General features: G+C 38.1%; 1 protein-coding gene across 4 annotated transcripts in view; it reads right to left on the bottom strand.

The window, feature by feature from the left end:
• The window catches only part of brpf3b (bromodomain and PHD finger containing, 3b), an 84736-nt gene that overhangs the window by 24866 nt on the left and 35941 nt on the right, over positions 1-23929 (bottom strand). For all 4 annotated transcript variants that reach the window (XR_011955391.1, XM_072563563.1, XM_072563564.1 and 1 more), the window contains exons 3-7: positions 23213-23369; positions 19131-19262; positions 9012-9140; positions 6423-6735; positions 2786-3052 (exon numbers count right to left, since the gene is read on the bottom strand). Coding sequence is in view for 3 of the 4 variants with exons in the window: in XM_072563563.1 (XP_072419664.1) it covers positions 2786-3052; positions 6423-6735; positions 9012-9140; positions 19131-19262; positions 23213-23369 (998 nt within the window). In the remaining variant the exon portion in view is untranslated. The remainder of the gene's footprint in view (positions 1-2785; positions 3053-6422; positions 6736-9011; positions 9141-19130; positions 19263-23212; positions 23370-23929) is intronic.

Here is a 23929-nt window from a genome sequence, read left to right as displayed (position 1 = left end):
TTCAAAAAGCATGAAAACTTTGTACATTGAATGCAATGTAAAAACAAACAAAACTAAAAGGTTCATCAGGCTAAATTTTCAGTAGTGCTGCACCTGAATTTATTAGAGATTTTATCTCTAATGCCCTACTCAATAGATTACCCAGATAAAAATCAATGGCTGTAATAATTATACTTACATTTACATCAGTCCTCTCAAAAGTTTACAATTATTCCCCTCTTCTTCTGGAGCTCTACAGCTTCTAATACACAAAATGTCTTGATTCTGCAGTAGTTTTCACATCAAAACTGTAAATGTTCGCTACTTTAAGACAGTTCTTAAATGGACAGCATTTCCTAGAGTATGCACTTGTACAGTTAACGTAGAAATCCAGATGAGACTGTCAGTGACTCTAGGCTTTGCCACGGCGTGTGTCTGAAAAAACCCTCCAAACTGTAATGATTTGGAAATCACTTACCATAATGCATGCAGACTATAAAAAAAGTCTCAATATAAAAACCCATGGAGAGGTGACATTTTGTCAAATGAGGTTTAACGACCGGTACACTTTACTGAGTTCTGTCCTCCAATCCCACACCCCACAACATTAGGAGACAGATTCAGGCAGTTAAGACAGGGAAGTCAATAAGCTTCATAAAATTAAAAGTGTCTCTATTTCAATCTCTCCAACTGACCTTGAATCTATTACAATAATGTTATTTTTGGGAGAAAATAAGAAAGTGCTGGAGAAACTCAGCAGATCTGGCAGCATCTGTGGACAGAAAAACAAAATTAATGTTATGAGTCCAGTGAGCCTTCATAAGAACTTAAAGCAGCTCAGAAATGGGGAAATTTATGCTGATGACAGGGAGTTGCAGTTGGAAGGAAGGAGGAGTGAGACAAATAGAAGGAGACAGTTCCCAGAGAAAGTGAGGTTAAAAAAAAGAGAAGCAGACAAGAGGATTGTTGATGGAGAGCTGAGGAAGAAGCAAATGCTGAACAGATGCTAACAAGAACTGTGAATATTTCAAAACGAGCTGACTTGAGAGCAACCCATACAGAACATGACCTGAAAGTGTGGGAGTGGGTAACAAATATGGAGGTAGGTGTACAGACTCTGAAATTGTTGAACTCAAAATTGAATTTGGAGGGATGTATGATACCTAGGCAGAAGTTGAGGTGTTGTTCCTTCAGCTTGTGTGAGCTTTGGTGAAGCACTGCAGCAGGCCTGAGAAAGAAATTATGGCAATGGGAACACAGTGGTCAATGGAAGCTCACTTTTACACATAGTACAGAGGCATTCAGTAATGTGGTCACCCAGTCTGCATTTCTGTAAAGAAGACCACATTGGGAACAGCGACTACAATAGAATTGTTTGAATAAAGTCCAGTTAAATGGCAGTTTACCTGGATTGTGCCTAGAACCTTTTATTTTGAGGAGGGAGGAGGTAAATGGCCAAGTGTTGCATCTTCTGTGATGGTATGGGAAGATACCATAGAGGTGAAGAGACATTTGGGAGTGGAGGACTGGTGGACCAGGAGTGTCCTGAAGGGAATAGTGCACGGTATGCTGACAAAGGAGGGAAGGAGAATAGATTTCTGATGAGTGGAGGTGGTGAAAATGGCAGCTTTGGGTGTGGAGGCTGATGGTTAAAAAGTGAGGGCAAAGGCGACTCTTTGTTGTGGGAGTGAAGGGGTGAGAGTGGGATCAGAAGTGTGGAAAATAGGTCAGACGTGGTTGAAGGCCATGTCAACCACAACAGCAGGGAATCCTCGGTTGAGGGAAAAAAATGGACATGTCTGAGGATGCCATGTGGAAGGTGATGTCATCAGAACAGATGCAACAGAAATGAAGAAATTGGGAGAATGGAATGGAGTCCTTACAGGAGGCAAGGTGTGACTATATATAGTCAAAGTAACATGAGGTCAGGATTGTTAATGAGAGGAAGAGGGACTAGGTTAAAGAGGCCGGAGGGAGGGTTAAACAGGGGAGGAATATCACTCTGAATTGGATGTTACTGCAATAGGCAAATGAGGTTTACCTTTACCATTATGCTGCACAGCCTAAGCTACTGGGATCCCTACATGGCATAGGTGTACCTCTATCATTGGTAAAATATCAACATCAGCATAAAGAGACTCTTAAGTGGCTTAATTGTCCACCCAAACATCTCAATAGTCCCAAGGTCAGGCAGGTGTCTCCACAACCTCCTTTGCACCATGTAAAATTTCAGACAGATTGGGTGTTGGAGAGTGAGCAGCAGGAAGGACATATGTTGGATAATATGTCCCCATCCCACTTTCAAATTACCTGGTGGGGAATGTAAAATTCAGCCTTAGAATTCTAATGACATGCTAAGTTCTTAACTACTGATAAAATTATTTCATTAGGCATGAGAAGTTTTTATGTTTAAGGTATGTCAAACTTCTCCATTATGAAGAAATTCCACATTTTTAAAATACATAAAGGTTGATTATATTTTAGTTTCTAACAAACCTATATGCATGTCCTAATCATTTATTTAATTCTCTGTAAAATATAATTAAAAACAAAGGGTAAGCAGTCTATTTTATTTCTTGGCTTGCTATTATGAAAATTCTTCAACAATACTAACTTTTTTCCCTGATCAATGTTGCTGGACACCTGGAGATCTACTTGACATAGTGCCTGATTTAATTTTAAATCAGGCAAAGAAGAAAGCCACGCCACAGAGATCATTAGATCTGTGTGAACCTTTTTCAAGCTGAGCAATGAGTGACTATGAAATTTGTGCCACAGAAATAATATACCGTAAAAAATCACACACCTCTTTCAGCGCTATCTTCATGGTTTTCAACCACTGGCTTTCCATTATCTTCCTTTGACAATTCAGAGTAGCTGCCATTATGCAGATGCTGCTGTTGTGCCAGTTTATGTCGGATGCTGTTGATTTCTCTCCTCAGTAATCTTACACGCTTCGATCTAGCTCCACTTGACTTCATGGTACACGTTATATCCAATTTGTCTAGCAACTCTTTGAGCTGGTCCTCCAGCGACAGATGGGCTCTGTTCTCTGGAATCAGCATATTATCCACTGAAGAACAAATTAAAACAAATTGAATCCAAGAATTCCCCATGGTATGCAAATGATGTTCTGCTTTTAACCTTCCTAGTCTGGTTTGCAAGATTAAAATACATAAAAAAGTTATTAAAATATAACAAAAACAATTTTGAAATTAACAAATATAAACTCACAGAGTTAAAATTTTGACTACAGTTCGTGGAATAGCTTATTATTTGGGAATTATTAGTAACGTCATAATGAAGAAACAGGAGTAAGATATTAGAATTTAATGAAATTCTCTGCATTGAAAAGCCAATATTGATCACAAACTGAACTGATCAACAATCGTGTTTGAATCCCAAATTAATTACTATTTCAAATCAGAATTTAGAGAATAAAATACAAATTTTAGAAACTGGCTCAAGTCACTGAAAGCATGAATGAGATAGATCCAAATTTATGAGCTTTACATGCAAAACTCTGCACACGTGTTTGAAATTGAAATTCATTAACCTGTCAGGATGCTTACAATTTAGTTATATAAATGACTGAAACAGTGACTTTGAATTAGACATAATTACACGATCTTCAATGAACTACAATGTACAATGCTTCACTGATGACCAAAATTGAGGACTAGCAAGTACATGGCATCACATTCATCCAAGGTGTCCATTATCAGAAAATGAAATACAACTTGAATACTTCAGTCAACATTTAAATTAATGATTAAATATAGTGGATGATAGTTAGAATGCATCATTTTGTCTAAAAGAGAAATTCATTTCATGTACATTATTATTTATCAGCTTGTAATATTCTGAGGTACTCTAGTCACAGTCTCATGCGCATAAACAGTTAAAATTTCTTTTTCCGTTAGAGGCTTCAAACTTGCTTCAAACTTATAAACCTCAACTTCAGAAGAACACTCTTAAATTGATTTCACTTCAGTTAGAATGTGATGAGCATTACATTACATATAAAAGCCATTTCCCATAAAGACATCAACTTAGTTATACTTGGATAAGGGAATCAAGGGTTATGAGGAAAAGGGATCCAAGTGGAAATAAGAATTATAAGATTAGCGATGTTTGGTGTACTTCTGTTCCTACATCTTATGGTCTTACAATAATGTAATATATTTAACTGACTGAACCTACATCTTTTACTGTCATTTACTAATTACTTCATGGCATCGTCCACATCTTTCTCCGCAAGTTTCTTCAGCCATATACTGCAACCACTCAGCTCCATTGTTTAGATTCTGACCTCTCCTTCACTGTCATGTTCAGTTAATGATACAAGTTATCAGCCACCTTAACTCTACAATCTGGAATAATTTCCCCAAGTCATTCTTAGTTACAACAACCAAAATATATAAGGATAGGGTAATGCCGACTGCTGTTTTTCCAAGGCAGGGACGGGGAATCAAGAGTGAGCAGCAGCCTTTTTTGCAGAAGTGACTGTCTTCCTGAAGTGGAGGGGAAAGGCAGTCTGCAAGAGAGACAGTGAGGAAGACAGGGAGGTTGCAAGGGGGCAAGTTGGGGAGATAGGGAAGCTGCAATGTGAGGAAACAGAGACTGCAAGAGTGGACAAGTGGGAGACTGCAAGAGCAGGGAAGACAGGCTGCAAGAACAGGGAAGTGAGAGATGACAAAAAAGACAGCAGTGTTAATTCTGTCAACAAAAGAACACTCAGCTAACCAGCATGAGGAAAACTCAAAATCACGAAGCTAATTACTTGTGAATTAATATGGTATCTACCTTGTGGCTGCATAATTTCAGGAGCTATATGGGGAACCTCTAGCGGATGCTATTCCAATAAAAACCATCAATTGTTAAATTTAAATCTGTGATTGAGCTTTGAGATGCCATAAAAATGTTATTAACAGCCTGGTTAAAATATTCCAGCTTTGTGAATATGCAATTAAAAACATATTAGCAGTGACCTCACCAGTCTGTGCAAGGTGTATTTAAGGTGTTGGCTTTTGTGTGCACAAATGTATCAGCTATTTTGAGAAAATAATATCCTAAGTATGTAAGTTAGCTCGCTGAGCTGAAAGGTTCATTTTCAGACATTTTGTCACTATACTAGGTAACAGCATCAGTGAGAGTCTCCAGTGAAGCGTTGGGGGTACGTCTTGCCTCTCTATTTATAGGTCTTGGTTTCTTAAGGTGGATAATGTCATTTCTGGTTCTTTTTTCCCCAAAGGGAGGCAGATAGGATCTAAAGTGACATGTTTATTCATGGAGTTCTGGTTACAGAGGCGGGACATGCCACTAGCGCTTCAGTGGAGGCTCTCACTGATGATCTTACCGTGTATGGTGACGAAATGTCTGAAAACAAACCTTCAAGCTCAGTGAGCTACCTTACATACTTATCATCAACCTGAGCTACAAATCTTCTCAAAAATTGCTAAAATAATATCCTGTTGCTAACTTGTCTGTTGCCTTGTGCCAATTTAAATACAGTGGAACTGTATTAATATAAGGAATTAATATTCTCTTTGTGCTTTGTGGCTATAAATTTACTGAGGTTGATAATTATTGAGGATATTGATCAATTCAAACTTGTATTGATCTGTATCCCCATAACCCCGCATTTACCAGAGATAACCCATCTATTTTGCTCAGCCCTGGTCACTACAGGCCAATTTAGCATGGCCAATCAACCTGCATATCTTTGAACCATAGTAGTTAACTGGAGCACCTAGAGAAACCCCACACAGTGACCCAAGGCTGGAATCAAACCTGGGTCCCTGGTGTTGTAAGGCAACAGTTCTGAGCAAATTTAAAACACTCTCTACTCCCTATGCTCGTATCCTTCCGGTTCTAACACCATAGATAAAGTGGATGGGAAAAAGTACAAAAGTTACTAAAAATGAAAACAGTGCACAACCTGAATTATGGAAACGTGGATTTCAAAAATTAAAGATGGATTTCCTGTGGTAGTTTATGCAGTTTTATGCATTAAAAAAAATCTGCCTTTCACATACCAGTAGCCATGATTAATAAATGCTTATAACTTATTGACTGCAGAAAATTAAATCTGAGTACTTAATCATGTGTTAGACAATCAAAAAAAGGACAAACTAAATTTCTTAACTGCATCATTTAAAAAAAAAAGGACAATTGGTATCCCTGTGAGGACTAATTAACATGTAACCCTTCATGCTTAAAGCATGGCTTACTATATGCAATATTCAAAAACAGCAAGTACAGTAATTGATTAGACTTAACTTTTGAACGTTAACCATCTTGACAAAAAAAAATCAGGTAGCTTAAATCGGAAATAATTCACTTAATAGTTTTTAAATTTGGAGTTCCCTCCCCCATTTGAAATCATTTTCAAATGAAATAACAAAGAAATAGCCACCAATCTGCACTGTCAGAATACCCACCATCCTCCCAGGAGAAACGGTAGAAGTTTGCCAAGTTTGGTGATTCAGGTAGATGCATTCCAGTTTCATAGTCATATCCAATGTTTTCAGCTTGGCGTCGAGCACACCTTAGTATGGAACCTCCTATGTCTCTCAATCTCACTGCTGCCCGGTAAAATATAGTTTCCTTAGCGTTATACTTCATACAGTTGTTTATGACAAGATTAAAATCGGATTCAAACTCATCAAGGGTTTTGTAACTGTGAGTTTCTAGCTTTTTCCTCATGGTAGAAAAGTCCATAGGATGTGTAATAAACTCTAGATAGTCTGGAACCTTGCAAAAACAAAAACATTAGTAAGTAAATCTCAATTACATAGAATCCTTTCTCCTCCAACTCTTCCACAAACATACTGTACATTAAATAAATATCCATCAAGATCTCTTTTAACTAAATTCTTTATGACTTATTTATAGATTTTTAACAACTTACTGAAGACCTCCCAAATTAATACACTAAATAATGTTTTGTGCACTTAATAGTGTTATCAGTAATTCCATTTACAGAAGTTTACAACAAATTGATGAAACACTATGTTGCTGATAATATATATATTTGGCTGTTTTAGAGATACAAAGAAGAACCTTTCTTGAACAGATGCAATCTATGCAGTAATTTCTCTACACATTCTAAATTATACGGAATAACTGAGCATGCATCTAACTAATTTGAACATGATTCTGATTCATGCACGGAGCTCAAATGCAACAATACCGTCAAAGATAACATTTAAAAGCATGCATTACTTTGAGGAACTGGGGTGGGTAGGAACAAAAATGCATACTGCCGAATTCCTACTAACAAGATTTCCAGGGAAGAAATGTATTATCTGTTCCCTAATAGCACTGTGGCTGTACAAACACTGCACAAACTGCAGCAGTCAACAAGACAACCCACCAATACCTTCTCAAGAGCAATTAAAATGGGTAAAGTCTTTCCAGCAACAGCCGTATTCCACAAATTAAAATAAAATCAAATAATCAAAGTAACTCCACAAATGTAGTTTTACCGATATAATTTGACAATGGCCCATCAGCCTAAGTAGTTGATCATTTAGAGGATGATTGAATTTGACATTAAATGTCATCCAGATTAAAATTACTCATGAATTTACTTAGATACAATTTAAATGTACTTACTTGAAAATAAAGAAAATGTAAACACACATCCAAATTAATTGCTTACATTTGAAGTTGATCTAAAATATTTGGTACAGATACTCATAAGGACCATTTGTATGTTCAAGCTTGCTCTAACATTCAATACAATTGTGTATGATCTTGTATTGCAATGCCACTTTCTGAGCTGCTTGCCATATTCTTGATTTGCTGAGATAACAATCTGTACACAGTACAACCTTGATTACCTGAACATTAATTATCCGAATTTCGGATTACCCGAACAAGATCTCAAGGTCCCATAAAAACAGCATTAGGCAACTCAGCATTCAGTTAAATGGCATTATGGTGTGCATTGTCGGACAACCAAGAAATGTTTGGTAACTGGTACTCAAATCACCGCTGGGTTTAACGATAGATCAGTTTTCGTTTAAACAGCATTATGGCGAGCATTGCCAGATAACCAAGAAATGTTTGGATAACAGGCACACATAAATTACCGCTTGTTTATGATCAGATAGATTGTCCGAACAATCAATTGTCTGAAAAAAACTCCCCACTGTCTCATCCGGATAATTGAGGTTCTACTGTACATCTCTTTTGAATATATTTGCTATAATATTCAGGCTTCAAGAGGTGTACTTTATCCAAGTTTTTTTTTAAATGGAGAGAGATTGAGACAGAGGTCTGCTTCAAACCAATAAAGTAAACAATTTGTGAGGCCTGGAGTTTTATCAAAAGTCGGAACAATAACAGCAGCCTGAATGGGTCAGGTCAAGCTCCCACAGAACCAGGATTCTAGTTTTATCTTTCAGTAGCTGTTGGGGTTGTGAAAGCTGCTACTACTCTCAGTCTTTTTGCTATAGCTAAAAGCTTGGGTTCTCTTCCTGCTGCTAGAACTGCATGTGAGACAATCTACATTACTGAATTTGCCAAGGGTGTGCTTACGGGAGGTTACTATACTGGAACATCCAATAAGTAATTAATATGAATAGTTCATTACTTTGTGAACCAATATTTCGATAACTACAGTTAAACCAATACTTTCATTTGTCTTTTGTCTGTATTTTAACTATAGTGTATGAATAAAGTATGTTTTGCTTCAAGTCTGGTAGCTTGACCAATTGAATTGTATCTAGAACACAACTCGTGGCATTTGCCTTTAAAATAAAGAAAAAGTTAGGGTAGGCTATCTCCTTGACATGTTTTGAGGGTGTTTGGTCTGATTTATAACATATTTAATAATGCAACAACTGCAATTGTCTATGGTAAACAATTCCAAACTTTCACAACCCTGAGTAAGTAAATGTGTTTTTATTGCTGAATGATCAACTCTTATCCCAAGGCTTTGGTTCCATGTCCGAAACTCTCCAGTCAAGGAAAGCATCCTCTCAGTGTTAAGCCATTTCAAAATTTTCTGTTTCAAGCCTTACCTCTTTGAGGCTTACAGGTTGTGCAAATATATTTGCTTGGTCTCTTTCCTGAAGTTGATCCAAAATTTGTCTTAAAAACACAATAAATGGTGTAAGTTGCAATTCCAAGGCAACTTGTTGAACTTTGACCTGTAGAATGCCAAACAATATAAGTACCATGACAACACTGAGCCTGTACAATGAGATCAAAATTAAAATTCACAAAAACAAACAAGCATGAACATTTCAACAACCTCATAACAAAAACAGCAAAAACATTTTAGTTTCTCAATGGTAAATATTGTAACGTACACCCTGCAACATTCAGAAAATTTTTGTGACATTCAAGGCATCATGCAAAAATTTTTTTTCATTGTAATCATTGGAATGGAAATATGTTTCCAAAAGGATGATCAGATCACTAAAAGGGGAAATAAACCAGAACAATCAGATGTTCACTTTCATTTTTATCCCAATAAAAGCAAATGCAGATGCTGGAAATCTGAAACATGGAGAATACTGGAGAAACTCAACAGGTCTGGCAGCATCTGTGTGGAGAGAAACAGTGTTAGCATTTTGAGTCCAATATGACTCTTCTTCAGAACATTGTCTGTGTTTGCTTAATTTTCTATCCAACCTGATAAGTTATTGCATACTGGAGCACCAATATTTACAATAGCTTTGCTAGTCTTGAATCTTGCCAGACCTTTGTGACACGTCTTTCTTCAGTTACTGGCTACACCCTAATCACATTGTTACTTGATTCCGATTAGATTGTTTGTTTCAATTGCCTTCCAATGAATTATCTCAATTGCATTAAAATTTGTGAGTAAATTTTGCATATTGATACTCATCTTTGCTGACGAGATTGTAATTGAATCACCACAAAGAGAATGTTACTTCAACATGCACAATGTCATCACGGTTATATCTATCATATGCATTTTATCAAAGGATACAATAACACCAACGCCCTTTACTCTGACAGTCAAAATCAGGTCATTTTAAACATAACAATCAAAACATCTCAAGAATTGAAAAGCTATACATATTTGTTAAGCAGAGATTTAAGGAGTGAAAGAACAGTCCAGTAGAATAAAGAATTGTACAGGGAAAAAGTGAGGACCGCAGATGCTGGAGATCAGAGTGAAAAAGTGTGGTGCGGAAAGCTCTTCATTCCTGATGCTCGTAACATCAACTCTCCTGCTCCTCGGATGCTGCTTGACCCGCTGTGCTTTTCAAGCACCACACTTTTTGACTCAAAAGAACTGTAGAGTAGAATAAAGAACAGCAAAGTATCAACCCAGCAATCCTGCGCCAGCACATCACATCTTTCGAAACTAAAAAACCTTTGACTCTACATAGTCCTTATCCCTCCATTCCCTATCTATTCCTATATCTGTCAAAATGCCTCTTAAACATTGCAATTGTATCCATTTTGATTAGTATCACTAGCAGCACATTCTAGGCACTTAACACCCTCTGTGTAAAAAAACTTGCCTCTCACATCTCCTTTAACCTTTCCTCCTTTTATGTTAAACCTATGTCCCCTAATAATTGGCATTTCTACCCTGTGAAAAGAGTCTTAACTATCCATGCCTCTCATAACTTCTATCAGGTTTCCCCTCAGCCTCTGATGTACAAGCAAAAACAAGCTTGTCCAACCTCTCTTCGTGGTTAATATATTCCAACCATGTTGTAATGTTAAAAGATTAAATTGGAATATCTCCCTGGACATTAATGTAATGTTAAAGAGTTAAAGTGCACTGACTGAACATCTTGGAAGTGGGTGGGGACGACATTCATGTCAGAATGCGGACGACCTGCACTGCATTTAGATAATCATTTGTTACTACTCCCCCTACAATTATCAAATTTAAACTATCATTCAACCTTTTCCATTCAGAAATGCTTTCCTAAGCCATCCCTCAAAGCTAGGTATATCACATCTTTGTCTTAGGGAATCACTGAATCAGGAAATCATCTGCATAACAAGTCCCCAGGATTAGGGTATTTACATTATCTCAGAGGATGATCGCATCCTACCAATTGTACCTGGGGTAACATGTGACTGTGGCTGGGGGTTGTCTTGAGTGGCATGTGACTGTGCGGAAGTGACCAGAGTATCTGTAAGTATTACTGACTGACCTGTATAAAGGGGGTGGATTTCCTTCATTCAGCGCCTCTTTGATGCTACTTCGCACGCCTACGAAGAGAGTTGCCTAGCTTATACAGGGCTTTAATAAACTAACTGTTTTCAGAAGTTGGTGTGCACGAATTGCATCCTGTGTGTGAAATCTCAGGAAAAGAATCTAACAATGCAACATCCTGGTAGCCACTCCAAAGCCTCCACATCCCTTTGGCGGTGTAGTGACCAGAACTGTACACAATATTCCAAATGTGACCTAACTAAAACTCTATACAACTGCAACACAACTCCCAATTTTTACACTCTTTGGCCCGATCAATGAAGACAAGAATGCCATATGCCTTCTTGACCACCTTATCCACTAGTGTTGTTACTTGCAGAGAATTGGGGACCTGAATGCCTAGATCCCTCTGTATGTTAATGCTTCCAAGGCTCTACCATGAACTGTACCCTTCCCTCCTGCATTAGACCTTCCAAAATGCATCACCTTGTGTAAATTAGATTAGATTCCCTACAGCATGGAAACAGGCCCTTCGGCCCAACAAGTCCACACCGACCCTCCGAAGAGCAACCCACCCAGACCCATTCCCCTACATTTACCCCTGACTAATGCAACTAACACTACGGGCAATTTAGCATGGCCAATTCACCTAACTGCACATCTTTGGACAGTGGGTGGAAACCGGAGGAAATCCATTGCAGACACGGGGAGAATGTGCAAACGCAGACAGTTGCCCAAGGCAGGAATTGAACCCAGGTCCCTGGTGCTGTGAGGCAACAGTGCTAAGCACTGAGCCACCGTGCCGCCCAGATTATATTGTGTATTTCCAGATTAAATTCAATTTGCCATTTCTCTACCCAAGTCTCCAGCCTATCAATATACTGCTATATCCTTGGGCAATCCTCCTCACTATTACAGCTCCCCCAGTCTTTATCTCTTTTACACACTCACTAATCAGACCACCTACATTCTTCTCCAAATTATTTGTATCTATTACAAACAAAAGGGGTCCCAGTACTGATCCTTGTGGAACACCACTGGTCACAACTCTCCAGTCAGGAAAATACCTTTCCACCACTACTCTTTGTCTTCTATGATCAATCCAGTTCAGCATGGATCCCATTTGACTTCATGTGACCACCTCCGTACTAAGCCACACTAACTATTGCGAAAAGGTCCATATTTATCCAAATTTGTCCCTTGAAAATTTTCTCCAATAATTTCCCTATAGTGACATGAGACTCACTGGTCTGTAATTTTCCAAATTATCCCTGTTGCCCTTCTTAAACAAACAAATACTGGATATTCTCCAGTCCTCTGGAATCTCTCTTGTGACTAAAGAGAATACACAGGCTCCGATTTTCTCCCTTACCTTCCTTAGTATTCTGGGGTTGATCCCATCAGGTCCGGGGGACTTGTCCAACTTAAATGATTTTCAAAACACCCAATATTTCCTCCTTTTTTATGTTGACATGCTCCTCTCTAGACCCACCACCTACCGTGTCCACCTCCTTTGTGAATATCAACACAAGTATGTGTTAAGGACCTCACCCACTTCCTCTGGCTACGTGCATAAATTCTCTTCTTTGTCCATGAGTGTACATAGCTTTTATTTGGTACCCTTGAGATATTAAAGGGTTAATGTGTTCTGCTGACCTGCAGGAAATCGGAAGTCCCGAGGATAGGGTGGTATGCCTCCGTCTTAGGGTGATATGTCTTTGTCTTACAGGTAGAATGTAAGGAATTTACATTCCCATCCCTTGCCATTCAGAGCCATTTACAAGGCCATTTCCTATTTATTCAGAGTGAATTTACATTGTCATCCCTTGCCATTCAGAGCCATTTGCATCATCATCCTCTATTCAGAAATAATTAGAACATTGTAGTTAAAATTCTGACCATTCCATATAGTTACAAAAAGATATAATTTGCACCAGGTCTTTCTATTAAGGAATGATTTACATTACATTGTTTCTGGAGATGATCAGGTCACTGCATGTGATTTGGGGGGAGTGGCTGGGGGTTGTCTTGTGGGCACTACTGACTGTAATGTAAAGATTTTGTATAAAGGAAGAGCTGGTCCCTTTATTCAGAGAGACCTCTCAACACAGCTCCACAAGCCCTGCGAAGTGTGTTCAGGGTTCCTCCAGAAAGTTTGTACTTGCTTAATAAAATTTTGGTTGTTCTCAGAAGTTGGCGTATTGTAGTTGCATCAAGTATGCAAGAATGTTCAAGAAAAATAACTCAACACCCTCTTACTCCTTAAATATATCTAAACGCCTTGGGGTTTTCCTTAACGCTTCTGTTAAGGACATATTAGAACCCCTTTGGCTCACTTAACTCCTTGTTTAAGTTCTTTCCTGCTTTCTTTACATTCTTTGAGCACTCTGTCTGTCTTCCATTTCCTAAACTTTATGTATGCCTTTTTCTTTTTGACTAATCTCAATTTTTCTCCTCATCCAAGGTACCCAAATCTTGCCATTCTTATGTTTGATTTTCACAGAAACATGCTGGTACTGAACTCTAACAAACTCAAGTCATTAAAACGTTCCACAGGACTGATGTGGATTTACCTTCAAATAGCCACGTCCAATCTACATTCTCCAATTCCTACTTAATATTTTTGTAGTTAGCCATCCCTCAATTTAATACTTTGGTTGGGTGCGAAACAAGACTGGCAGCTTAACGTTCTGGGAATAGATTAGATCTTCTACAGTATGGAAACAGGCCCTTCAGCCCAACAAATCCACACAGACTCTCCAAAGAGTAACCCACCCAGACCCATTTCCCTGCCCTATATTGACCCCTGATTAATGCACCTTACACGATGGGCAATTTAGCATGGCCAATTCACCTGACCTGTATATCTTTTGGACTGAGGGGGGAATCCGGAGCTCCCGGAGGAAACCCACGCAGACATGGGGAGAATGTGCAAACCTCACACAGTGTCCTGAGGCTGGAATCGAACCCAGGTCCCTGACGCTGTGAGGCAGTAGTGCTAACCACTGAGCCACCATGCTGCCCATAAAGTTCAGCACTGTGTTATTTTAGATTAGATTACCTTCAGTGTGGAAACAGGCCCTTCAGCCCAACAAGTCCATACCAATCCTCCAAAAAGTACCCACCTAGATCCAGTTCCCTTTGACTAATGCACCTAACACTATGGGCAATTTAGCACGGCCAATTCACCTAACCTGCACATCTTTGGACTGTGGAAGGAAACCGGAGCACCTGGAGGAAACCCATGCAGACAAGGGGAGAATGTGCAAACTCCACACAGACAGTTGCCAGAGGCTGGAACCAAACTTAGGTCCCTGGCACTGTGAGGCAGCGGTGCTAACCACTAAGCCACTGTGCAGATGTTTCAGGCATGATGTGAAAGAAGTGGGCAAGTTAGGGAGAATACCGCAGTACACCTTGGACACCTTGGAGGAATCATCCAACAAGGTTATAGGAGTGGAGCTCAGGAATAAGAATGGTGGAAACACTTATGGGGTTGTACCACAGTCCTACCAACAGCCAGTGGGAGATATCGGAACAGGTATGCAGACACGTTATAGGAAAAATGTAAAATTAACAGGATTGTGGTGGTGGATGATTTTAACTTCCCTATATTGACTCCCCTAGTGCCAGAGGTTTGGATGGAGGGTAATTTGTTTGGTGTGTCTCGGAGGGTTTCTTGAGGCAATATGCAAATTGTCCAACTAGGGAAGGGGCCATATTGGACCTGGTATTGGGGAAAGAGCTCAGTCAGTTGATCAAAGTTTCAGTTGAGAGCATTTTGGGATAGTAACCATAATTCCATAAGTTTTAAGTTACTTCTAAGGATAACAGTAATCCTCAGGTGAAAGTACTAAACTGGGGAAAGCTAACGACAACAATATGAGGCAGAAAATGATGAATGTAGAATGCTTGAGGGAAAATCCACACCTATTATGTGAGTATCTCTTTTAAAGACTTGAACATACTAATTATTTCTTTTGGTTTGGGTGCAGAGCCTGTCTGCAACTGAACAATAAACTGCAAATTTGGACAGAAAGATTCTGTATTATAGAAGTAAAAGGTTCTATTGGAAAATAGAGGTCAATCAAATCGTTCATTATAGGGTGAATACTATCATCCTTGTAGTTCATAAGCACCTTGATGTAATTTGCATGGTACAAAGGTTAGCTCTTTGAGTACCACACTTTCAACAAACTCAACAGATTTGATACATTTAAATTTGAGCAATGTTTTAAATTCAATACTTTATAAGCTCCTGAAGTGGATTAAAAATTGACCAAGCCAGAGGCATCGAAGGCTAGTTCCAAACTAATGTATGAACATTGCAAATGGTCATCTGCAGATCAATGCAAGGCCCAAAGAATTGAACTGGGACAGAAGAAAATCAGAGGCATAGAGTTGTACAGCACGGAAACAGGCCCTTTAGTCCAAATTGTCCTTGCCGATCAGATATCCCAACCTAGTCTAGTCCCACCTGCCAGCACCCAGCTCATATCCCTCCAAACCCTTTCTATTCATATACCCATCCAGTTGCCTCTTAAAATGTTATAATTGTACCAGCCTCCACCACTTCCTCTAGCAGCTCATTCCATACAGGTACCATCCTCTGCGTGAAAAAGTTGTCCCTGAGGTCTCTTCTATAGCTTTCCCCTCTCACCCTAAACATATACCCTCTAGTCCTGGACTCTCCCACCGCAGGAAAAAAAACTTTGTCAATTTATCCTATTCATGCCCCTCGTGATTTTATAAACCTCTACAAGGTCACCCCTCAGCCTCCAACGCTCCAGGGAAAACAGTCCTGGCCTATTCAACCTCTCTCTATAGCTCAAATCCTCCAACCCTGGCAACATCCTTGTAAATCTTTTCTGAACCCTTTCATGTTTCACAACATCTTTCCGATAGGAAGGAGACCAGAATTGCACGCAATATTCCAACAGTGGCCTAACCAATGTCCTTTACAGCCGCAACATGATCTCCCAATTCCTGTACTCAATACTCTGACCAATAAAGGAAAGCCTTCTTCACTATCCTATCTACCTGTGAATCCACTTTCAAGGAGCTATGAACCTGAACACCAATGTCTCTTTGTTCAGCAACACTCCCTAGGACCTTACCATTAAATGTACAGGAGGACGTGAGGACTGCAGATGCTGGAGATCAGAGCTGAAAATATGTTGCTGGAAAAGCGCAGGTCAGGCAGCATCCAAGGAGCAGGAGAATCGACATTTCAGGCATGAGCCCTTCTTCAGGAAGGGCTTCAGGAAAAATTCCTGAAGAAGGGCTCATGCCCAAATGTCGATTCTCCTGCTCCTTGGATGCTGCCTGACCTGCTGCGTTTTTCCAGCAACACATTTTCAGCATTAAATGTACAGGTCCTGCTAAGATTTTCTTTCCCAAAATGCAACACCTTACATTTATCTAAATTAAACTCCACCTGCCACGTCTCAGCCCAGTGGCCCATCTGATCAAGATCCCGTTATAGTTCTTCGCCATCCACTACACCGCCAACTTTGGTGTCATCTGCAAACTTACTAACTGTATCTCTGACGCTCAAATCAAAATCATTTATATAAATGAAAAGTAGTGGACCCAGCACCCAGGTTCATGGTTTGAAACGTCAAGAAACAAGCAATTCCAGACCACACAATGAATCTGGATGGGTTGTGAAATTGTCTGATGTTCGGCAACTGAGATTTATTGTGGACAAGTGGAGGGCAGTGGGACTAGAAACAAACAGAACAGCTATAAACTAGCTGGCTGCAAGTTATAGGATGCAAGAGAGAATAGAATTCTGGGATTTTGCATGTAAGTCACTGAAACCAAATGAATATACTGCAGAAGAAAATGAAGTTATACAACTCTTAATAAAGTCATATCAGAGGGATGAATTCTGACTGGGAAAAAGCTAGCACATTCACTGGTTTTCGCCACACCTGAGATTTTGTGAATAATTTGATTGCTGTTATACAAATCAGAGATAGTGAGGAACAGGAAAATCAAACTATTACCTGATGTTTAAATACTTATTAAATGAATCGTTAATCCAACAATTGTAGATTACCGAATAGTCTAGATCCAAAGTACTTGCACTCAAGCTTTTAAAAAAACAGTAGATCGTAGAGAATGATATTCACATAGATTATTCCTTTGAACTCTCTTCCTGGTAAAGAACAGCTGCATGCTGTTTCTAAGTTTAGGGTGATATACAAGACCAGAAACAAACAGCAGTGTATCTGGACATCCCCAAAATTGATCCCTTTCAATTCTCCTTAAAAATAGAAGAAGGCACAAATAATTTTAATGGATGGATTAAGGGATGGTCCATTGAAAAACAGGTAAAAATTATATAACTGAAATAACAGAGGTTTATTGTATTATCACAACCTCAAAGCAGTCAGAGTGTGAGAGAAGGCTATCTGCCAGTAAGATATATTTACGGCAAAACTGCATTGTTATTTAAGTGATTTATGTTGCAAATAAAGTATAACAGTGATGCAATATCCCCTGCATTACGTTTCTATTACTTAGTCTGTGTTTTTACATTGATCAATGTAATACATGTGGACCTCTTGATCAATTGGAACATTTAATTAATCGGTACACTCCTGGTGCCACAGGTTCCAGTTAATAAAAAATTTGCTGTACTAAATTCAGAAAACATTTTGGTGGAAAATAGTGCTACGATTATCCAGGCAATGAATTCAAATAAATTATTTAACATTTCAAGTCTACATAACTCTTCATCAGAAGTGGAGTGGCTCTGATGAAGAGTCATCTCAACTCAAAACGCTAACTCGCTTTTTCTCCATGGATGCTGCCTGACCTGCTGTATTTGCCACTACATTTTTGTTTTCAGTACAGATTCCAGCAACTGCAGTAATTTGCTTCTACAAAGAAATAATTTGTTGCATCTGATTACGATTAATGGGAAGAGATGCTATTGTTGTGATACGTCAATAGGCTACTAATTCAGAGGCTCAGGTTAATGCCATGGCAATGTGGATGACAAGTCTAGATTAGAGCGGTGCTGGAAAAGCACAGCAGGTCAGGCAGCATCCGAGGAGCAGGAAAATCAATGTTTCGGGCTAAAGCCCTTCATCAGGAGGGCTTTTGATGAAGGGCTTTTTGATTTTCCTGCTCCTCGGATGCTGCCTAACCTGCTGTGCTTTTCCAGCACCACTCTAATGTAGACTGATTTCCAGCATCTGCAGTCCTCACTTTTGCCAATATGGATGACAATCTTATCCTGATATCTGGGAAAGAAAATCAAGTAGTTTTGTTGCAGAATGTAAGTATGGGAGAAATTTGAGATCATCAATTGAATATCAATAATGTGAAGTTGTACTAAATTTTATCTATTTTCAGCAAAACCAAAACTTTACTTTGAAGGGAGGAATTATCCAGAGCAAATAAGATTGTTCAACCTCAAATCATACTAAAAATGACTTATAGTGCATTCTTCACTAAGAACCAAATCTTTCATTCCAAAGCCACTGCGAATTTAAATCACACTGCCCATCGAAGGAATGGTGTGTTTCGATTAAAGATGTATCCCAATTCCCTCAATTATCACATATTTAAACATGGAGAGAATTTCCCAACGCAGTAAGTCTTGTCCAACTTAAAGTCATCGTGGATAATGAAACTTTTTTGTCTATTATTACCTCTCACAAAACAGGACAAGACGACATATAGGTAGGAAAATGTAGCTGCAGTATTCTCAGTCCACACAATTATGATGCTTGCACATTTTTAAACATAAAGCAATGCTATTTAAAAATATAAATGACAGCCACGTCATAATGGGGAAGATGTGTGCACCTAGCTGGAGTAAAACAAGCAATAAATTCCATAAATCTACATGAAGTTTACAATTTTTACTATATCTAGTACACAAAGGAACCCTCCCCTAATAGACGAGATGTGACCATGCACAATCTCCAAAGCACTGCTATTGATGTCCCCATATCAATAGCAAAATAATTACCTCTTCCCTTTTGAGCTTCTCCCTTTTGCGAATCAATTCAACAAGCAGACGAGCCCTTTCCAAATCATGGCGCAGTTTCTGCCAGTACTTCAACTGTTCTTTTACTGCACTATTTTTTTCATCTTGTTCTTTCTGTGAAATGAGTTAAATATATTACCATGAATTTTTTTTGTTTGCAAAACCAATAACTGACCATTACCAGTCTAAAATGTATTAGTGAGATAATGAAATGGGCAATGGCTAACGTGGGTAAAATTCACTCACAATTAAATTTATATGACAATATTGCAAAAATTGGAAATATGGCAGGTTCCAAAGAACACATGAAAATATCAATAAAAACATAAATTTTAAAAATTGAGCATATTAAAAACTGGCCATTTACAATGATAATGAATTAATTTGAGGCACTAGTCTTGTGTTTACAAACATATAAATTAGTAAGAGGAGTGGGCCATCTAACACTTCAAGCTTGCTCTGCCACTTAATAAGATCATGGCTGATCTGATTACAGCCTCAACACATTCTGACTTATCCATATACAAGTTAAGACTCCCCTGTTATTCAAAAATCTGTCTATCACCGTGTTATAATCCCAGTTGATGTTAATACTGGTTAAGTCAGATTCCAGATTTAAATTTGCCTGGATAGACCATTTTAAAAAAATTAACATGGTGGCTTTTCACTGAAATCTAAGTACACAATGCTATAGATTTTGTTTAAACAATAAAACATAAGTTTATCACACAAAAGACAAAATGGAACAAATCAAGATATTTACACATTACAATGTAAAAGATTTTGAAACACACAGAACAAAATGTTATCTATCCTAATCTCATCACTTTACAGTACTCAAATGCCAGTCAATCATAACCACTTCTCAGTTTCAAATAATCCCTTCAAGATTCTAAGCACTCACTTCTGGTCTAGAATTGTCAGCTAAAACACATACTGAGGAAAGCTATTTCCTACCTATTCCGAACGAAGTAATTTTTTCAATACTGTTCTTTAACTCCAGCCAGATGTTCTGAAAATTGAACCAAAGCTTTCTAATCTGTGGGTTTTCCAAAGGCAAAAATCACTTCTTAATTCTTCTAAGCCAGAAGGATATGGCTTTCAATTTTGCTCTCACCTTCAAAACTCTAACAATAGAAACATATTACCATTATCTTCCCAGGAGGGCCACAGATCAGCTGCTCTCTGGCACACACTAGTTTAGAATCATAGCTCCAGAAATACTGACAAATTAATTATTAAACCCCTATATTACATACAGATTAAAGCTCTCATGCCACTAGTTTAAAATCTAAGCTCCAAATTAAATTATATTAATACATATAAATCACACAACACATATCCCAAATGCCTTAGAAATATTTGATAATTCTGCCTTCACTGCTCTGGACAGAATTCCAAAGACTCAATCCTTTGAGAGAAAATCAAGTCTCCTCTTCCATTCTAATTGGGTAACTCTGAGTGCAAATGAAAAATAGAGCAAAAACAATACTTCAGGTAATACGCTGCCATAAATTTCCTTAATAAATGTTATTTCTAGGGCTGAAAGCTTAAGCTGCAACTGTATTATCATGAGCATAAACAAAGTTCTGCAATCATGTTTTGCTCAGAGACTACTTATGAATAGATTGAAAAGTGTTGCCACTAAAACTGATCTGAAAAAAAGTCAGTGATTTGATAACTCTTCAAATTGGTTCAGTATGTCTACTCTGAAATTTCAGAGTTATAACAGTAAAGTCCTGTTGTGGTAATTCAGCCAAGCAAATTGCACATTATGACAGAATATTTTCAACAGACCAACAAACCAGACAGCATCATTGGTAATGTCAAAAAAGACAAATCTTGTCCCAAGGTTTACCTCTAAGCTATGTTTCTTTGAAGTCGGTTAAGGTTTCTGGAACACAAGTGCAGCAGAACAACAAGAAAAAGGGATTGTGGACTTTACAGCATAGTAAAGATTTCCACAAAAGCATATCAAACAGTTCCAAATTGGAATGCTTTGATTTCAATAATTTCCATAATATTACGCATTTAACTGTCCTAAAACTCCACCAGGGATTCTTTGACTTTTGAAGAACAGTTGTCGCAGGCAGACATGATTAAATGTGGTTGGTATTCACGGTGTGGGAAATTGCTGAGAACAGCCCATGATGCTGGTTGTGGGATACAGTTGGTTGTTGTGACCAATAAATGCTGCAGGGTATAGTCCTGATCCCCAATTTACTGAGTAGAAGATGCAATACAAGAATCAGAGTGTCAGAGCAAGATCGTTATTATTTGTAAAATTTTGTAATTCTTTATCAATCAGTATTTTCTTGGATTGTGAGCTGCTCCAGTCTGTTCCGGGGGTATTAAAGTCATCAATGTTGAAATAGGGTAAGAAAGATATGGTAGTAAGTTGTTCAGATTTTATGTAATAGTCTGCAAATGTTTTCAATCTTGAAACCATATTAATGTTTCAAATGATTAATGGTAAGATAACGAATTGCATCTAACATGTTGTTACGGATATAGGTGGCCCAGCCATGCATGGTATCAGGTAAACAACATACCAGGCAAAGCAGACAATTTTCTTTTGCATTGTGGGTTTCTTTAAATCAAATTCTGTTTCAATGGTACTGACGATTAAATGTTTCACCATAGAGACGCTCAATGGTCAAAAAAATCACCTATTTGCCAACTAACTAACCAGAATCTGAAGAATCTCTGATTAAATTTACATTTCGCCTGACAAGGGAGGGGCACTCGGAAAGCTTGTGATTTCAAATAAACCTGCTGGACTATAACCTGGTGTCGTCTGAATTCTGACTAAAACTATCCTGCATGATAACAGTGGCGTTGATCAAATCATCACACACTAGGATATTAAGAAAACTCATGAACGGACAACTGTCCATGACCTTTGGCCTCAAGCTGAGATTACCCTGGAAGGGGAAAGTGTCGCAAAGGTTTGAACAACATGCATAGGCTTAGTGGGCCAAAGGGCCTGTTCCAGTGCTGTACTGTTCTTTGCAACAGGTAAAGCTAGTTATGTTTTGCTGCTACTTAGCAGTAAACCCACGTTCATTTTTCTCTCCCCACAGAATGCTACTGTCAAGCCAAAAAGATGTTTTCCTTATCACACAAATGAGCTTTAGGATGAGTGTGATGCCAAGTATGTAAGCCATACATCCCAATGACAGGCAAACAGTATCAAATAATAATGTCCAGTTGACTAGATTGTCAATCATGCTCAACCAGCCTCTGCTTGCAAGCCTCAGTAATATATGCCTACAAATTAGATATGATTCTACTATTAGATGTTGTTATTAATTAAATAACCCTAGGCCTTTTAAGTTCCTCTGGAAACCAATTTAAGATGATCAGTAGGACTTGCAATGAGATACATATAATTGCATATGTTGCAAGCTAAATTTAATAATACTTGGGCCTTGTTTTACATAGGCAAAAGTAGTTTGGACACAAATTGCACCTTTTATTATAAAAAAAACTAGTAGTCACCATGACTGTTTATCTCTGCTGCATTCCCTTGGCAACATCCTGATCAATCAGAGTCAACCTGCCTGATCTGAGAACTAAGATGGACACAACTATTATTGTTGCATCGCTGTGCCACTGATGACCCAACAAATCAGTACCCTGTTCTCATGCCTTATAAATTGGCATCCCTTTTCTCAAATGTATTTTTGCATCCTAGTCCAATGAAAAGCTTTGACATTTTGACTCCTTTTAGCAATGTTAAAGTTCTGTATTACCAAACAATTATTTTAACACATCATAAATTTAAGAAATCGAATATTTTCGACATACCGATGACAATTTTCAAGAAGCCAAGAGAAGTCTGTTATAGTGCACAATAACATTAGCCACGTAAGACTTAGTGCAATTTTTATAGTTTAAAGATATTCACACATAGGGTATGTAAATTGTAATTTACAATATTGCACAATACACATCAGAATAAAAAATATGCATGCCTACTTCGAAAACATTATTTATTTGCATTACAACAAAAAACAAATAAAAATATTAAAAATGAGTAACTCAGTTGAAGAACCTTTTACCTGTTCTGCATTTCTTTGAGTCTGCAGATGTGAGTGCAGTCGCCGAAGCAGAGGAACACCATTCCGTGACTGTCTTTTCAACATCCAGTAATTATGCAGCCTTTGCATGAACTGAGTTTTCCTCTGAATTGATAACCGACTGCAGATTTTATTCAACCTAACAAGAAAGCAGGGATTTTCAGTTGCAAACATGACAGATTGAAACATTTTCGTTTTTAAAATAAAACTCATTTCACAATTGAAAACCACCTAGTTTTTGATAAAGAAATCTTCAGCATGAGAAATATCCAATTTTGTTTACATCTATTCAATTTATTTTAAAAAAACAGGTTGTTGTAACACTTGAACATTAAAATTAAAGTTCTTCTTTTGTTCAAATTCAATATCTCAACCATATACAGCTTAAGCAGCAAAGAGTGAAATAATGAACTTTTTAAAAATTCAAATTCATTCATCGGACATGGGTCATTGTTAGGTCAGCATTTATTGCTCACCCTTATTGCCAGGAGGCAGTGATCAGTCATATATATTGCTGTGGGTTGGGACTCACATGGGTCAAACCAGGTGAGAACAGCAGTTTCCTTCCCTAAAAAGGACATTGGTTAACCAGATTGGTCTTTTTGACAACCGACAACAGCTTCACAGTCACTATTAGACTTTTAGTTTCAGGTTTTTTTGATTGAATTCAAATTTCACCATCTACCATGGTGGGACTCA

The sequence above is a fragment of the Chiloscyllium punctatum genome, chromosome 45, assembly GCF_047496795.1.
Source record: "Chiloscyllium punctatum isolate Juve2018m chromosome 45, sChiPun1.3, whole genome shotgun sequence".
Taxonomy (NCBI): Eukaryota; Metazoa; Chordata; class Chondrichthyes; order Orectolobiformes; family Hemiscylliidae; genus Chiloscyllium; species Chiloscyllium punctatum.
Note: the sequence above shows the minus strand (reverse complement) of the source record. Positions and strands in the feature narration are given on the sequence as shown.